The sequence below is a fragment of the Lepisma saccharinum genome, chromosome 16, assembly GCF_977018435.1.
Source record: "Lepisma saccharinum chromosome 16, izLepSacc3.1, whole genome shotgun sequence".
NCBI classification, from domain to species: Eukaryota; Metazoa; Arthropoda; class Insecta; order Zygentoma; family Lepismatidae; genus Lepisma; species Lepisma saccharinum.
The window spans coordinates 46953827-46970460 of record NC_139244.1 but is presented as its reverse complement, the minus strand read 5'-3'; the positions used below and the strand labels follow the sequence as shown (position 1 = coordinate 46970460).

The 16634-nt window shown below is 36.7% G+C and overlaps 1 protein-coding gene across 1 annotated transcript in view; it reads right to left on the bottom strand.

The window, feature by feature from the left end:
- Positions 1 to 16634, bottom strand: part of LOC146000576 (uncharacterized) — an 83926-nt gene that overhangs the window by 4103 nt on the left and 63189 nt on the right. Inside the window, exons 10-13 of the mRNA XM_083138326.1 lie at positions 7527 to 7583; positions 5620 to 5686; positions 3726 to 3873; positions 2619 to 2788 (exon numbers count right to left, since the gene is read on the bottom strand). Coding sequence (XP_082994452.1) covers positions 2619 to 2788; positions 3726 to 3873; positions 5620 to 5686; positions 7527 to 7583 — 442 coding nt within the window. The remainder of the gene's footprint in view (positions 1 to 2618; positions 2789 to 3725; positions 3874 to 5619; positions 5687 to 7526; positions 7584 to 16634) is intronic.

The window sequence follows — 16634 nt, the reverse complement described above, 5'->3', positions numbered from 1 at the left end:
GCTATCGGAATAGCAGCCATTTTGCTTAGCTTGCGCAACGAATAACTACAGTCCAAATAGTTTCATTTCACCTTTATATGCTACTACAGTTGAATGGTTTTGGTTCCATATAATGTTGAAAATGTCTATTTCTTTTATAGGAACCTTGTATTAAGGAATAGGGCAAGCAAATGATTCTGACAAAACTCAATTTTATCTTGAAATACATAGTATTAGCAACAAGAAAATGATTTTTTGTGTTATTTAATTATAAGAAAACACTTAACATCACTATGGTATACAAGGAAAGGGAGTAAACAATTTATACCTTAATACCAATTCAATATAATCCCCAATTATGAACCATGATTATGATTTGACTATATCAAGATAACACTTTATGAATCATTTTATTTCATTCTTCTCGAAAATATAATTTTTATCAAGAGTTTTCTCGCTATGGACAATTCAATGGCAAAAGAAGTAATCTGAAGGCCTAAAAGCTTTGAAAAATTTTGGCGAAGGTGAAAATTCCCCCTCTCATTTTGTACATATCACGTTATCGGATTCTCAAGTTTGTTTAACGGTAGTCGTGATAATGAATTTACGTATTGATGTTAATACATTTAATGACCGCTTGTCTGCTCTTCAAAATTCCATTAGAAATTTGAATCCTCTATTTGTGAGATATTACCCGTCATACCGGGGTGTGTATATTATATCAATGTAGGGTACAGCCAAAATCTCATAATGATTAAGAGATGGATGGCTACATGGACGGTTTGTGTTCTATAGTTCAGGCCTTTATAAAACGCCTCATTCATATCTCTGGTGCGTTAAAGCTTCCATAACTGAGATGTGTCTCGGGCATGTATGGTGTATGAGAATGAGTTTGGAAGAAACTATGAGAATGGTAAGTGAACCAAAATGCAGAAGATTAAAGTGTGGTAAGAACAAATGAGGAATGGCTAAAATTATGACAGAAGCAACTGAAGAGGGTTAGAAGATAGATAGAAGGAAATAAATGGGATTAACGTTGGAGTCGAAGCAACTGTGGAGGATTAAAATTGGGGTCGAAGCAATTGGAGAAGATTAAAACTGGAGTATAAGCAATTGAAATGAATAATATTTGGTTAGAAGCAATTAATAAGGAATGAAATTGGGTTAGAAGCAAACTGGAATGAAATAAATTTGGTGTAGAAGAAATTGGAGAGGTCTAAAATTGTGATAGAAGCAACTGAAGAAGGAATAAAATCATGATAGAAACTATTGAAAAGGAATAAAATTATTTTGATTTGTTTTACTTCGCTCTTCTGCTATTTTGGCTAATCGGGAAGATGAGGATGATGATATGATGAAGAAATTAACAAAGAACACCCATGTCAGGCCGGGAACCCTGACGTAGTAGCGCGATGTGCTATGGAGAGGAATGAATAAAATTGGGTAGAGGCAACTGGAGAGCATTAAAATTGCGAGAAAACAACAGAAAAGGGATACAATTGAGATAGAAGAAACTGAAAACGAATAAAATTCAGGTAGAAGAAACAGAAAGGGAATAAAATTGAGATAGAAGAAACTGAAAACGAATAAAATTGAGATAGAAGAAACTGAAAACGAATAAAATTGAGGTAGAAGAAACAGAAAGGGAATAAAATTGAGATAGAAGAAACTGAAAAGGAATAAAATTGAGGTAGAAGAAACTGAAAACGAATAAAATTGAGGTAGAAGAAACAGAAAGGGAATAAAATTGAGATAGAAGAAACTGAAAACGAATAAAATTGAGGTAGAAGAAACAGAAAGGGAATAAAATTGAGATAGAAGAAACTGAAAACGAATAAAATTGAGGTAGAAGAAACAGAAAGGGAATAAAATTGAGATAGAAGAAACTGAAAACGAATAAAATTGAGATAGAAGAAACTGAAAACGAATAAAATTGAGGTAGAAGAAACAGAAAGGGAATAAAATTGAGGTAGAAGAAACTGAAAAGGAATAAAATTGAGGTAGAAGAAACTGAAAACGAATAAAATTGAGGTAGAAGAAACAGAAAGGGAATAAAATTGAGATAGAAGAAACTGAAAACGAATAAAATTGAGATAGAAGAAACAGAAAGGGAATAAAATTGAGATAGAAGAAACTGAAAACGAATAAAATTGAGGTAGAAGAAACAGAAAGGGAATAAAATTGAGATAGAAGAAACTGAAAACGAATAAAATTGAGATAGAAGAAACTGAAAGGGAATAAAATTGAGATAGAAGAAACTGAAAAGGAATAAAATTGAGATAGAAGAAACTGAAAAGGAATAAAATTGAGATAGAAGAAACTGAAAAGGAATAAAATTGAGGTAGAAGAAACTGAAAGGGAATAAAATTGAGGTAGAAGAAACTGAAAGGGAATAAAATTGACGTAGAAGAAACTGAAAAGGAATAAAATTGGGGTAGAAACAATGAAGGGGGCTAGAATGAGAATAAGCAAGTGAAGAAAGTTAAGATGAGAATGGAAGTAACTGGCGAGGATTAGAAACTATTCAATTAGTGAAAATTTCAATAATACGTGGATAATGTTACAATATTCCAGTTACATTAGAGACAGCTAAATGCCATGTATCTGTAACATGTGTGTGTGATTGGTTCATTACTTACTGCTTGTGGAGACGGCCTGTGACAACCTGACGACGCAAACGTCATTCACGATGGACTGGGAGTTGTATCCCTCGTGCACGTAGATGCTGCTGGAGTCAACAATGACTCTTCCGGTTTCAGAAGTCTGCTGGATATTCTGTGCACCCAGGTACACCGTTGCAGTTCTCACACTGGAAATAGAAGCAGACCATATACTATTGTCTCTCATCAACAGTAGACAACCGTGTGCACGATTTACGACAAAAGTCTACTACATTGCAAAATTTCTCATCTTGTCATTCATACCTTTATCTGTGGTGTCAAGGCGCAGTGGTAGAGCATCGATGCCTTGTATCAAGGGGTACTAGGTTCGATACCCGGTGGAGGCACGAATCCCACTTTAAACTGTAGGTACAGTCCCGATTAGCCTATCTGTGCATAAAGTGGACTTAAAACATCATTTCACTCAATTCATTTGTAGTGTCAAGGTAAAGCCTTTCCCTACACAATGCTGTGAAGATGTGGAGATAATGCCCAACATATTCACTCTCTCGACCATGTGTGGAGTTGATGTGATCAGCACCATGCCCCGGCAGCCTTTACTCCACAGGGTTGCCACCATGTACCATTTAAAACCCCAGGGTCGCCCCATGCAGGGGCATTGCTGAAACAATATAAGACCTAAGGTAAAGGAACCCGGAGCGTGGTGCTGATTACATCACCTCTACAAATTACCGAGACCTTCAATGTGAGTATGTGTGTGCAAATTTCCTGATGACTCCTTAATCCAGTAATGAACGCCCCTTTCCCTCGAAGCAAACAAGTGTAACTCGTACAAAGTATACGTCCACACTTCTTAGTGCCTCCCCGATTGAGTAGTGGTAACGTTTTCGCCTTGTAATCAAAGGGTTCCGGGTTCGATACCTAATGAAGGAACGTAATGGTTCAGATCCCAGTAGTAAACTGTAGGTCCAGTCCCGATTATCCAATCCATGCATAAAGTTGACTTAAAAGAAACAATTAATTTCAATATAACACTGCTTATACATATATGTTAAATGATTACCCACAGATAATTTCAAGAAGTATGAAAGTATGGGAAGGTGTGTTATCCTCCCCCACACTTACCCCTGTCCGCAGTGGGCAGCAGTGAGAACCCATTCGGTGGAGATGAGAGAACCACCGCAGAAGCTCTGGCCATCAAGGTAGAGAGCGGCCTGGTAGGGGAACTGGCCGTGGGTGGCAATCTGGCCATTCACGATCTTGTTGGTCAAGGCTGGAAAGGAAGATAAATTATTATAAGCGAAAAAAGGAGAAAAGACAACTGTCCTGAAATGTTAGACTTTAAGTCAAAATGAAGGATACAATCATGGCCAGTATTTAAGGGGTAAGGTTTAACCCTCCAAGCTCCTCTTGGTTTATTAAACATTTGCATTAATTTTATGATAAAGAAATCAAGAGCAAGAACACTGGATAGAGTAATGCTTGAGAGAACACCAAAAAATGTGTGTACGTTTCATTAGATGGCGGAGGGAGATAAATCTAATTATAGTTTACGTGTAAGAATTTTGATGCCTGATTAACATTTGCACTACTTTAAATTAATTTTTTATGTGGCTTCTTCAATTGCAGATAATGCACACAATGAATATATACGTCTACACATTTACATACCTTTCGAGACAATTCTTGTAATTAAAAAATAAAATTCCAATAAAAAAATATTAACTGTAATAAGAGAATTGTTATGGACTTTAGAATTAATATCCATCCAAATTCAGTACTTGGATTCATGGTTATTATAAATATATCATTATTCAACTCTAACCTCGTTAATAATAATATAATAACAACAACAGATATTAACATTTTAGTAACTTTGGACAACTGAAAACTGAATCCTCCGATTTGTGACCACATGCATTCATTTAATTTTATTTAGATTATTTTATATAGCAATATGCAGAAATCTATTTAATTGGGTTTATCACAACATTCATGAAGAATAATGAATTGATGAAACAGATTAAAGATGAAGGCAATAATATATTCATATCTCATCCAAGGTTTGAACGTGGAACTTATCTTTGGATAATATTTCACTGACCACTCTGCCAAGGATTTGAAAATAATGCGAAATTGAAACAAATAACGCTGCTTTTGACCTAATTTCCTCTGCTGTAATTTACTTATCCATGGAATATCAAACACCACCTTTTCTTTCCTTACAGCTACCCCTCACTGAGTACTCTGTACGCTGTAAATATTAAATTTCTATTAGGTCCCCCACCAGAGATACTGGGGATCAACTTTTGAAGAAAATTAAAAACGAGCATTTTCAACAACGAGTTGTAACTAGAGACAACCAGTAACAGAGCTGAAATATTTTCTGCTGAACCTTCGGATGTATACCTTCTTTCTAAAAATTACAGCTATGATATTATGGTTCTTCCTTGCGAGAAAAAAATATAAATTTAGATTTTTGTTGAAAATCGAATATCAGTTTTGGTCCTAAATTTCATCCATATGCATTAAAGGTCGTAAAAGAAAGGTACAGGACTTAAAATGTAGCGCGAAATATACTGAAAAAATGTCCTTTATTAAAGCTTTTTATGTTTTTCTTAGCTATGTTATCAAAGTTATTGCAACTGAACTGTAAAGGCCAAATGTGCCGAAGCCATGAAACAAAAATGACCGCCATTTTTAAACAATGTCACATAAAACCGAAATAACGTCTGTTTTGAACTACCCTTGTATAAGAGTTACAACGATATATATATATTTTTTCTTTTTTAAGAATGGTCAAGCAACCAGCGATTGATCATTTGGTATGGATTGATCCAATTTTAAATTTCAGCATTTAAAATATCTTCTTGGTACGACGAAAGTATTCATTTTGGTCTGGTGTTACGCCAGTCTAATAGTTTGAGAATTTTATTTCAAGGTAAATATTTAATAATAATTAATTCTTATTCGCAACAATTAGGTCTTCATATAATTTGCACTGTAAAAAATAACTTACATGGCAAGGGAGCTGTGTCCAAGACTGGAACATGACGAAGAGGAGAGTTCAAGCTTTTTGGTGCAGCCTGAAATAGAGAATAGAACATTAGTAATATGAACTCCTTGAGATAAAAGGCACCTGGACCCAATATGGCCTAGTACCCAATATGGCCTATTTGCTCATTCCAAGTAGTTACATTGTGAATTCAACAAATGAAGTTAGTATGTCATTTAGACTGTCCAAATGACTTGATAGAACCTACTGGCTGTACCTATAGTGCAGTAACTTGAGGACAAGGAAGCGAAATAGCTGAACCTCGTGATTATGTTCTAGGTGATCTAATATTGCATATGGAAGTTATTACTTACTACATCTTCCAAGTGATAGATATTTATATCTGCAGTACATATTATGATAGTTCATAACTTGTACTTTACAACCATTTATTTTGTTTACCCTTTAATCTAAAGTGCTGTTTATAACGAAGGAAAACGAACACTATGAGGTAGACTCAATATGGCCTACACAGGAATATATCATAAAGGACATGTGAAAATGTGACATTTGTTACTCGTATGTTCACATAGAGTGTCTGGGAGTCAGTGAGGATGATGAAGAACCTTTCATTTGCCCAGACTGTGATGTGTAATCCATGTTCTTCTGATGAAAAGTTATGACACGTCACTTCCTTGTTTATTGGTTTGCAAACGATGTTATTTGTTTGTTTAATTTCATTATGTTGTTATGTAAATAAAATGTAAATGTATCAATATACTGATCTACCTATAAAAATAACAGTATCGTATTTTCTTTACAATTTCTGTTGAACACACATACTAGGCCATATTGGGTACATATGTACCCAATATTGCCTAAACGCTAGTTTTAACAAAATCGTCACTGCATCCATGTTATTATTTGCATTGCGTATTAGGTGGATCTATTTGTGCGGAGGGAGGGGAGAGGATCTCCTTTGTTTTCCAGAAATTTTAGTAAGTTCTGATTCTGCTATTGGGAATGAGAATCATACTATCCACCAACTTTAAAAACATCAAAATCAAAATTGACGTTCTTTGAACACAAAATGCTACTTCAGAAACTGAACAAAAACATTCCTAAGACATAGAAACAATTGAGGCGTTCTATGAAAAAAGAGTTATATGTCGGGATGCATGTGCCTGCGAACATCTTTTCATATTCTATTGATATTTTCGTTAACAGTAGAGTCATGGCTTGGCTCCACAACGCTGTATTTGCCAAGATCAGAAGATCAGAATGTGAGGAGTGTCAGTGTGCAGTTTTAGGAGTGAGAGAATGGATCAAACCGCAATGGCTTGCCCCTTCTCCCGTTCAACGCCTCAATTTTCTGCGCACAAACACAAAGTAAAAATTGGAGGGGAGGGGAATTAGAAAGTAAATCGAACCATACTTTTCAGTTTGAAAGTTACTAATTTTCTAACAGTAATTGAATTGGCAGTTTAGTTCACACAGCAGATTTAGACTATATAGTTTTGTCGGGTTTAAGCTCCATAAATATACCTTAAATACTCCACACTCATATGTCTATGTGTGTGTTGAATACGCGTCGGGGAATACATGTGCACGGTTTAGGAGAGAAAAATATAGTCCACATGTCCTGCTTGGACCTTGTTGCAGACTAACGAGGCTCTGGCGTCTGGTCTCACAGCTAGTGCAATCCTGTTTGGGTTGTGTTCTGGCCACGTGTGTTTGTCCTTTGATCAATTTCATCTTATCATAGTTCATCCTCATAGTCGCGATTAGCCAAAAGTTGCAGAAAAGCGACCTAAAAATATCGAATCAAACTCTACGGTTGGCAACGAGAATCTCCAATAGAGCAACAATATTCTTCGGTGGTACGAGAGTAAGATTAAGACATGTGTAAAATAATGAATGTTTTTGTTTACCTGTGCTGCCACCACTAGAAGTGCAATTGCAAAGAAAACCTTCATTTTTTCGTTCCCCTAAGAAAAGTAAGAATCTCGAAGACAACACTCATATTTATACGTGTGAGATGGCTAACGTAATCTGAAAGAATTATCACTTATCAGCGAATTAGATAGGTAACTGGAATTATAGACATTTCCAAGTAGGACACGGTTAGCATGGACATCAAGATATGATTCTTGATGTCCTCTGTCAGAAACACTTTTTTCCGTTGATAGCAGCTGCACAGAACAATCGCAATCTAAAGTGACAACAGTTTGTGCCTTGTGATGGGGAAAACCCTGATATATTCGCATGTCTATGCCCTTTTAAGCAGGGGCTATCTCTGTCCATTGTCATGGCGTCTCAGAATTAATAATTTGATTAGACAAACCTCTCAGAAATATGTTGGAAACAGAAAAAAGAAGTGACAATCAAACCAACAATGTTCTGAGATAAGAATCCAAGTTAAATTTGTATCCTCGTGGGTGTACCAGAGATAGAGTCGTACTTGAAATGTTGATGCGGGTTAATTCAATATTTCTGAAAAAAAGTTACAATATGATAGAAAAATGGAGAAATTGATGTTAAGTATGTAGGAAATCTGATAAAAATAAGAATAAATTGTTGGAGGTACTGAACAACCTTACAGCGTTGGACAAAGTCAGGACACTGTTATTTGGAACAAAAACCTGGAATGAGCTCAACCAACTAGTCATTTTCTGCTGACAGAAATGCAATCGCATTTCACTATCCATGTTGCTAATTATATTAGGTCACTACGCTGGAAATATGAGTCCATCTCTATAGAAATTCTTCAATTCTTTGGATTATATGAGCAGTGGCATGCCCAGCAGGGTTGCTTCTTCAATTGGTTTCATTGAGAGTCCGAGTAGCACAACGTCATCGGCGTAAGCTAAATCCTACCGTGTCCTACATTTGTATCTAATATGGTTTAATTGGGATTCGTTTCTATGTTTCTCATTACTGTTTCCAAAAACTTTTTCTCACTTGGAATGTTTCAATACTGTATTTTGTCTTTGCTTGTGGAATCATATTCACACTTTAACTCTAGTCCTAGGTAAGTAATTTCTTCTTCTTTACTCTGCTTGTTATCGCTACTCTTTCAGAGTTCCTCAAAATACTGTTTCCATATTTTTCTATAAAAGTGTTGTGTTTTTCTAAACACATCGATGTTCTTGGTTGAAAATCTGCTCTTAATTCTCTAGTTATAGCATGCATTTTCATTATGTGATTTTGATTTTTTGTTTCTTCAATGTCCTCTAGCTTTTTCCGTTCATGATCGTTCTTCGTTCTTTTGCATAAATTCTTACATACTCTTGTTTGATGTTTGTATTCTTCTACTGTCCTCTTTGTTCTGGTTTCCATCATTTTAAATGTAGCTTTGTTATTCTCTTCTATTTTGTTATGGCGTTCCTCATCAATGCAATCGTTTCTTTCTCTTTTTCCATCAAATCATAGTACTTGTCCTGTTTGCTTCCCATTTATCCTCAATTCCATCCATTTCTTCCAATGGCTTTTCCTACATTTCTGTGCAGATTTTTTATTAAGTTCTTGTCTATGTATCTCTTATTATTTTCCACATCTTTCAGTTTTGTTATACAATAGCCACGTATTTTGTCTTACTCACTGTGTATGTCTATATCTTGATATTCTATATTGCGTATACACTATTTAGCCAAAAGTCACCGGACACCGAAGTGAACGTGGAGGTAGTTTAGCGGTCTGGGGCTGTTATTCCTGGTTTTGGCTCGGGCCATTAGTTTTGGTCAATGTCAACATGAACAGTGGTGTTTAGGAGGACATTTTAGACAACAGCATGCTGCCCACACTGTGGTAACAGTTTGGAATCGGCTCTTTTCTCCATCAGCACGATAATGCCCCTGCCCATAAAGCAGGGTCCATTACATCGTGGTCTAAGGACAATAAGGTGGATATGCTTAGGTGGTCCGCTCAAAGAACCGAATGGAACCTCATAGAACATCTTTAGGATGAACTGGAGAATCGGTTGCGTGCCAGACTCACTCGACCTTAAACCACCCATGAACTAATCACGAGACTACAAGACGAATGAGAAAAAAATTCTCCCAGCAACATACCAGAACTTAGTAGAAAGCCTGTCCCGAAGAGTAAATGCTGTAATACCTTACCTGGTTGGTGTCTTTGGAATGAACAGCACTGGATGTCCGGTGACTTTTGGCTATATAGTGTATATTTAACTTGTACCAGGTAATGATCCCTATCACAGTCTGCTCTCCTATGACTTTCACATCAGTGGCACATGTCGCATGACTTTTATCAACCATTACGTGATCGATTTGATTTTTTGTGTATCCATCTGGTGACTCGCATGTTGACTTATGGATTTTCTTATGTGGAAAATATGTAGTTTTAATTATTAAATTATTACTTGTAGCAAAATCCACTGATTTTATAAGATTTCCATTTGATACTTCATGCAGACTATATTTTAATATTACTGGTGTATATTTCTCCTCTTAGCATTAAAGTCTCCAATTATTATCTTTGCATCATGTGCTGGTATCTGTTGGAATACTTGATTAAATTTATCATAAAAAGTGTCCTTCACATTCTCATCTTTATCTTCTGCAAGTGGTTGGTTGTACACTTACTATTTGCACATTGTTGAATTTTCCATTTGCACTAAAAATGCATAGTCCTTCATCTATGGCTTCAAAGTTTATTACTAATTGTTTATATTTCTTGTTGGCTAAGAAACCTGTACCAAAGGTATTATTTACATGCCCGCCATAAAACAGTGTGAAGTTATCGGCATCCACTGCCCCATTTCTCTTTCAGCATATTTCCTGCATTACTACTATATTTTCCCATTTCCATTCCCAATTGCTTTAAATTTCCTGCCCACATTCCATGTTGCCAAAACCAAACGTTTGTCCTTTTTCTTGCTGTGTCGTATACCATGTCTGGCGTTTATCTATTGGCCTCTCAACAATGGTGAGGAATTTTATACTCTCAGCTTGAGAATCTTAAATTTTAAATCTAAAGAAAATATCTCGGGGGGACATGAAGAACATCATGTACGCTGTTATGAAATGTAAAGCGGTAGATCGGATAGACTTTGAGGTTGCAACAAAAAAATCTTCCCATTGAGCATAGAGAGTTTACAACAAACTGTTAGCACGTTGTGCTCTTCACGTAACTATCATTATCTTCTGCTCCTCGAGCGCATATAAATATGTGTTATGATACTACTGGATGTAAATTTTCGTCCTAGCACCTATTTCGTCCGTTCACTGTTCATCCTCATCGTGGCCATTAACCAAGGAGGTGAGAAAGGGAACAAAATAACAAAAACAGTAAGGGAACAAGAAAAATTAGCCCCTTCTATACTCTGTCCCAGCTAACTGTAGAGCAGGTAAACGAAATCAAGTCTCTGCGCAAGTAGTGACGCGAGACGGCTCCACCAATGAACACGTGAGAGGAACGGAATTGCGTGGAGTGGGGGGAAAGCGACTGCCTTCCCAGCAGCGTGTACTGCTTCGCTCTGGCCACTCGATTTCTCTCGCTTCTCTGACGCGGCCTTGCTCCACAGTCAGATGGGACAGGGTATAGTTCGCAGCACTTTTTGACTCTCTCTGCATTCGCGCGTCTACAGCCTGTTCGGGGAAAGAAAAAACTTCAAAATTCTATTTTTGTCTTTTCGTTGAGAGCCAGGGAGGGACACATAAACAGTGAACCAATCGGCCTTGTCCCTCGTGGTATTCTGCGTTGCCAAATTTTCCATTTCGAGTCGTTTTCGAAACAGGCGGCACCGTCAACAAAGTCAAGCACGGCGAAGCCTAATAGTTGCCGCCGCGTAGCAAGCGAATGGGTCTCCGATTCCCTGCCTCTCCATGAAATGCTAGAGAAGGGTGCATGTTGACAGCAAAGGTGTCGTGCACGACTGGACAAAAATCAGGCGTGTAGCAACACCGCTTCCCCCCCCCCCTTGAAACTCCCACAACTGGAGGCGAAAAGTCTGGGTTTCCTAAAGTTCATTCTTTGGCTGGTCGGACTTTAGTTGGTTACACGGTGCAACACCTGCACTGCACCCAGTGTCGAAAAGTGCAGCGAACTAGACGAGGCTAAAACTCTCTGAGGACTATATATAGAAATATCAAGAACAGAAAACTATCGCTCATAAGAAATGGACATATTTGTCACACTCCTGCTCATAACTTTTGAACACTTTTCTGTTTTTTCAGCTACCCAATACATAATAACACCACGTCAAATGTATAAGTACTGAGTAGTGTAAAGTGATAAGAATAAGAAGAATAATATCAAGTTCTTCTGAATTACGTATAGCTTCAAGAATAATAATAATAATTTCGTAAAACTAAATATGCTGACCAAGGCAGTAATTTATTTTATTAAAAACATAAAGTAAACGAAACGTTTCAACCTTCTAGCAAGGTCTTCATCAGACTCTGTATCAAGTACAAAAAAAAAAAAAAACTTTTGTACTTGATACAGAATCTGATGAAGACCTTACTAGAAGGTTGAAACGTCACGTTTAGTTTATGTTTTTAATAAAATAAATTACTGCCTTGGTCAGCATATTTAGTTTTTCATAATCATGGAAACAAGGCTTAATGGTGTTATAATAATTTCGTAAATAAGTGTTCATGAACTAAGGTAAGAAAAATGTGGCTGCTTTTTCAGTACTATTTTTCGGTCTGGGTGATTCTAACAACCGCCTGTGCGCATTTATACCAAAAACGTCTTTTGACACAAATTTGTAATTTCTGTGCTCCACCACGCGATAGTTTGATTTGGGCTACAAAATGTTGCTGCGTGGGCTGGTATTAATAGAATAAGGGTTTCTGCAAGGCCAATAGGTACACACTTATAGATTTTATAGATTCTTTCAGAAGTGTGTTACTTTTTTCTTACTTGTATCAGTAAGATAAAAGCACTACTTGCTGTCTTCGTTTCACATGTATCAGTGGACTATGTGACGTACGGTGCAAGCAGAGGTTGTTATCAGCATGCTGTATGTCCTTCACTTCTACTTATACACCCGGGAATGGAAGTGTTTATCAGAAACTTGCTTTTAAATTACTTTAAAAAGCTTTCTACTACAATTCTCTGACAATCTTTAATGACTTCATACACATACTAAACTCTTCTGCATTTTTCTTACTGTTGGCAACGCGAAAGCGAGTGACGTCACAGACTAGAAATACTATATTTATAGTTGAGCCTCGAGTTCTGTGATTCGACAGAAAATGATCATCCAAGATAAAGTCGATGCATATTGTTTGATTGAAATACTGTTCTTTCCTTTTGTATATTTTTCGTGCACAACAGATTAAATCGTAAGATAAGGTCTGAACAGTACGCTCGCTCTAGTCTTCTGTTGCCTTAATGGTAACACGAGGCGCAACAGCTCTTGAGGGCCAGGGCCTACCTATCGGTTACGGCCCGTTTCACCTTATCCCATTTCGCCTTATTGCGTTTTCACCTCCCCCAATACAATTTCAAATGATTTATGCGACACGAACTTTCTAAGGCGAAACGGGACACCCATTTGGCCTTACACACAAAAAATTTCCCACCAAGGAATATTTTACAAGATGTGGTTTAAAAGGGTAAAGAAAAAATAAATCCGAAAAACTTATTTTGGTACCGCTTGTACCACCCTAAAGCCGAACCTGCTGACTGCTTAGCCACGCAGGCCAGCTTTATAACAACCGTTTGAGATATATAAATCATCGGTCTGTAACACAGAAATATTTACTTTATATCAGTCAGATTTGATACTAGTTTCTAGTCACCGTTGACTAAATTTTATTCTAAAATAAATTGAAATAACACAGGCAAATAAAATCATTAAATGCCAGTAGTCACTTTTGATAAAAATCTGGACGGAGCTATTTTGAGTACTGAATTTAGTCAAAAGTGACTAAATTTATTCATTTTTGACTTAAGTTGTTTTTACAGTGTGCAATGGAAAGCATTTTAATACAATCCCAGCCTAACGTTACAAACTTTTCAAACAACCCTCGTAAAATACACGTCAACACTGTTGATTAATATTTTGTTGCTTAGTAATATTGGGGTACAAGAGAGTTAGTCACTGTCCAATTACTTAGTATTTAAAGCAATCATAAAATGTTGACATCAGTATCACTTTCATATGCCAATAGATAAGAATGAAGTGCTTTCCTATTAATATCTTGTGAAATTTAAATGACATCACGCAGGCACTTCTTAACAGAAACTAAGTATAACTATTGCTAACAGTGATTGATTGCAATATACATCCTGGAACTCTGTATAAAGCTCTTGAGTTCTAAAGTATTTTATACATATAAGGCAGAGGTGAGTCATACGGATATGAAACTACAAGCCATAGTCCAGTACGGTCGTAATACAATACTTTCCTCAAAAATTGACCAAAGGCAGACAAAAGATATCCGCAGCTACTTTCAGAGCGTTATCTACCAGATTTTATTTGGGGAGGCCTTTCTAACGTCCAAAATTGTTCCTTGCGCTAAGCCATTTTAATGAATGAATGGAGAAACATGCTTCTAATTTCTAAATTATGACACGCACCTTCTGCCTTTAGGGCTTTATGTTAGTCTGGTTACAACCCTTTTATCGGACTTCTCAAAGGCTTCTTAGGGTTAGTAAGACCAAGCCCTTGCGTGGTCTGTGGTGCAGGATTTATTTTTAATTATTACCTATATAGGTTTGAAATAAAAGATCATTAAGATCTTTTACTCGGAGATTTATTTGAACTTCCGATGATATACAAACACCTTTAAACAGACAGTTCACCCGATACAACCCGTAGGCCTAAACCTATTAGTTGTACCGAAGTTTATAACCCTGGTCTTTTGATGATGCAGGAGAACACCTTATTCAGAGTTGGGTAGTGAAATATCCGCCGATGGAGTACAAATACTCCAGCCTAACCGAAGAACGAGGCAAGATATTTCCCCAACGTCCCCTGAACCATCAGCTTTTCAGCAACCAGGAAAATGTCCCCCGGGCTTACAAAGACATTGCCCTTTTATACAAGAAAATTAGTTTACATTTTACCAAGGTAACTCCATAGTTGTTTATACATTCATAGTTTCAGCATCTCTGCAAGAATTAAGTTAAACAATCCTTTACCTATTGGGATATTAACAATAACACATTTTTATAGAAACAAATCTAACATCTTTATAGAAAAGACTCGCGTACTTTCGACGTGGCCTTTGGCCACGTCTTGTACACTCACATGCGTGACTTTGGTCCACGTTGTGGGCGTAATCATATTATAGATGGGGTAAAATGTCTGCATGTTGTATTAGATGAAGGGGAACAAGTGTATAAGTTCGCTAATTTGAAAAGTTTCTAAAGTTCCTTTATGTGCGTATGGGCTCTAAGAAGGCATAAATATTCAAAAGAATATTTTCTCTCATTTCTTAATAATAAACTAAGTAAGTAATAACCGTTTCAATATAATTAGTTGAATGTTTTTGCATAAACGAATTCAATAGCGACACTAAATTGAAAATGCAATATGTATTTACGTCTTTTGTCATTTTCACATTTTTTAACGTAATTGGATAATAACTGTTTTCCGCCATTCTCCCCAAAATTCCTACCTTGCGTCTGTAATAAGTTTAGTATTTGAAATACGAAATGTCTAGTATAATTTACTTACAGTAGTTTTTGGGGTGGAAATAAACTTTCTTTACGTTCCCTAGAAACGTCCGTTTCCATGGTGAACAACAAGCACGACAAACTCTCTACATAATTGTTTGTTATTATACCTCTAAACAATTAGTTAAAACAACCACGATGTAGATATTTTCGCATTGAGTTTACCAATATATACGTAATTGTATCTGGGCTGAAACTCCTTATTATGTAGATGTCACCCTTGTTTGGGCCACCTTTTCAAAGCCATGAGTTGATTCATCTGTTGATTCATCTGATTGAGCGATTTTTGAATTTTCTCTGAATTTTGGGACGATTTCATGGGGGGTCGTAATCGGGCATTTTCCGCCTCCGGGGCTTCCTTCATGGAGAACATTTATGTCAGTGAGTCAGTGGTGGGATTGGGGCTTTATATATATTGGATTTCAACACTAATTTGTACAACACAGATTATTACAACATAGATTGAACAGTTTGTGCTTGAAAAAGCTGCTGTTGACTGGGGCGACACAATTAACACAAGAATTGATCGGTTTATGAAACAAATTATTGTTAGAAAATGCAGCTACAAACCCAAGTACAATAAAAAAAATATAACTCTATGAAGGCAGGTTTTGTTTTAAGATATTAATCTGTACCTATATGTTAGAGAAAAATACTTTTGTGTGTGGTGAATGATTCGATCTGCAAATATGAATTCATAAATTGAAAGAGCTGAACTTTGGGTCAATGATAAGGGAATGTTTAGTCCGAACCAGGAACAACATTGGAAAGAGGGCGCAAAACGTAAACATATACTGGTCGTAGGTATGTTATGATTCCAGTTATAAAACCTGCTCCGCACAAGTAACAGAATTCCAAACGTTTGAAAAATCTGGCTCGATTGTGTCAAAGAAGGGTTCTCTCAGCATTGTCTTCCTGTTGATTTTTTATAAAGCTTTGAATTAGTTTTTGAAAATGATTTGCCGATTTTGGTTTCTGAACTTACATATCCATCATACTAGAATTAACATGCACCCCTACACACAGTTAAAACTGTTGTCACCATTTAGCATTTGAGAGTTAGAACCTCACAGTATCCCCCGTACAGGCCTGGCCTTGCTCAGTATGATTAACATGCGTTTGGTTTGATTGATTGAATTGTTGTTTTAAGTTCACTTTATGCACAGGAGGCTAATGAAACTGGATCTACAGTTTAAAGTGGGAACAGAGCCACTCTGTGTCTCGCCGGGTATCGAACCTGGGACCCCTTGATTACAAAGCGACAACGTTACTACTACGCCATCTTGGAGGCCAAACATGCATTTGGAACTCTGAAAGATGCTGATTGTGAGAGGTAAAGGATTCGGAGAGATGCCTAAGTCAAATAAACTGTGTATTCCTTTAGT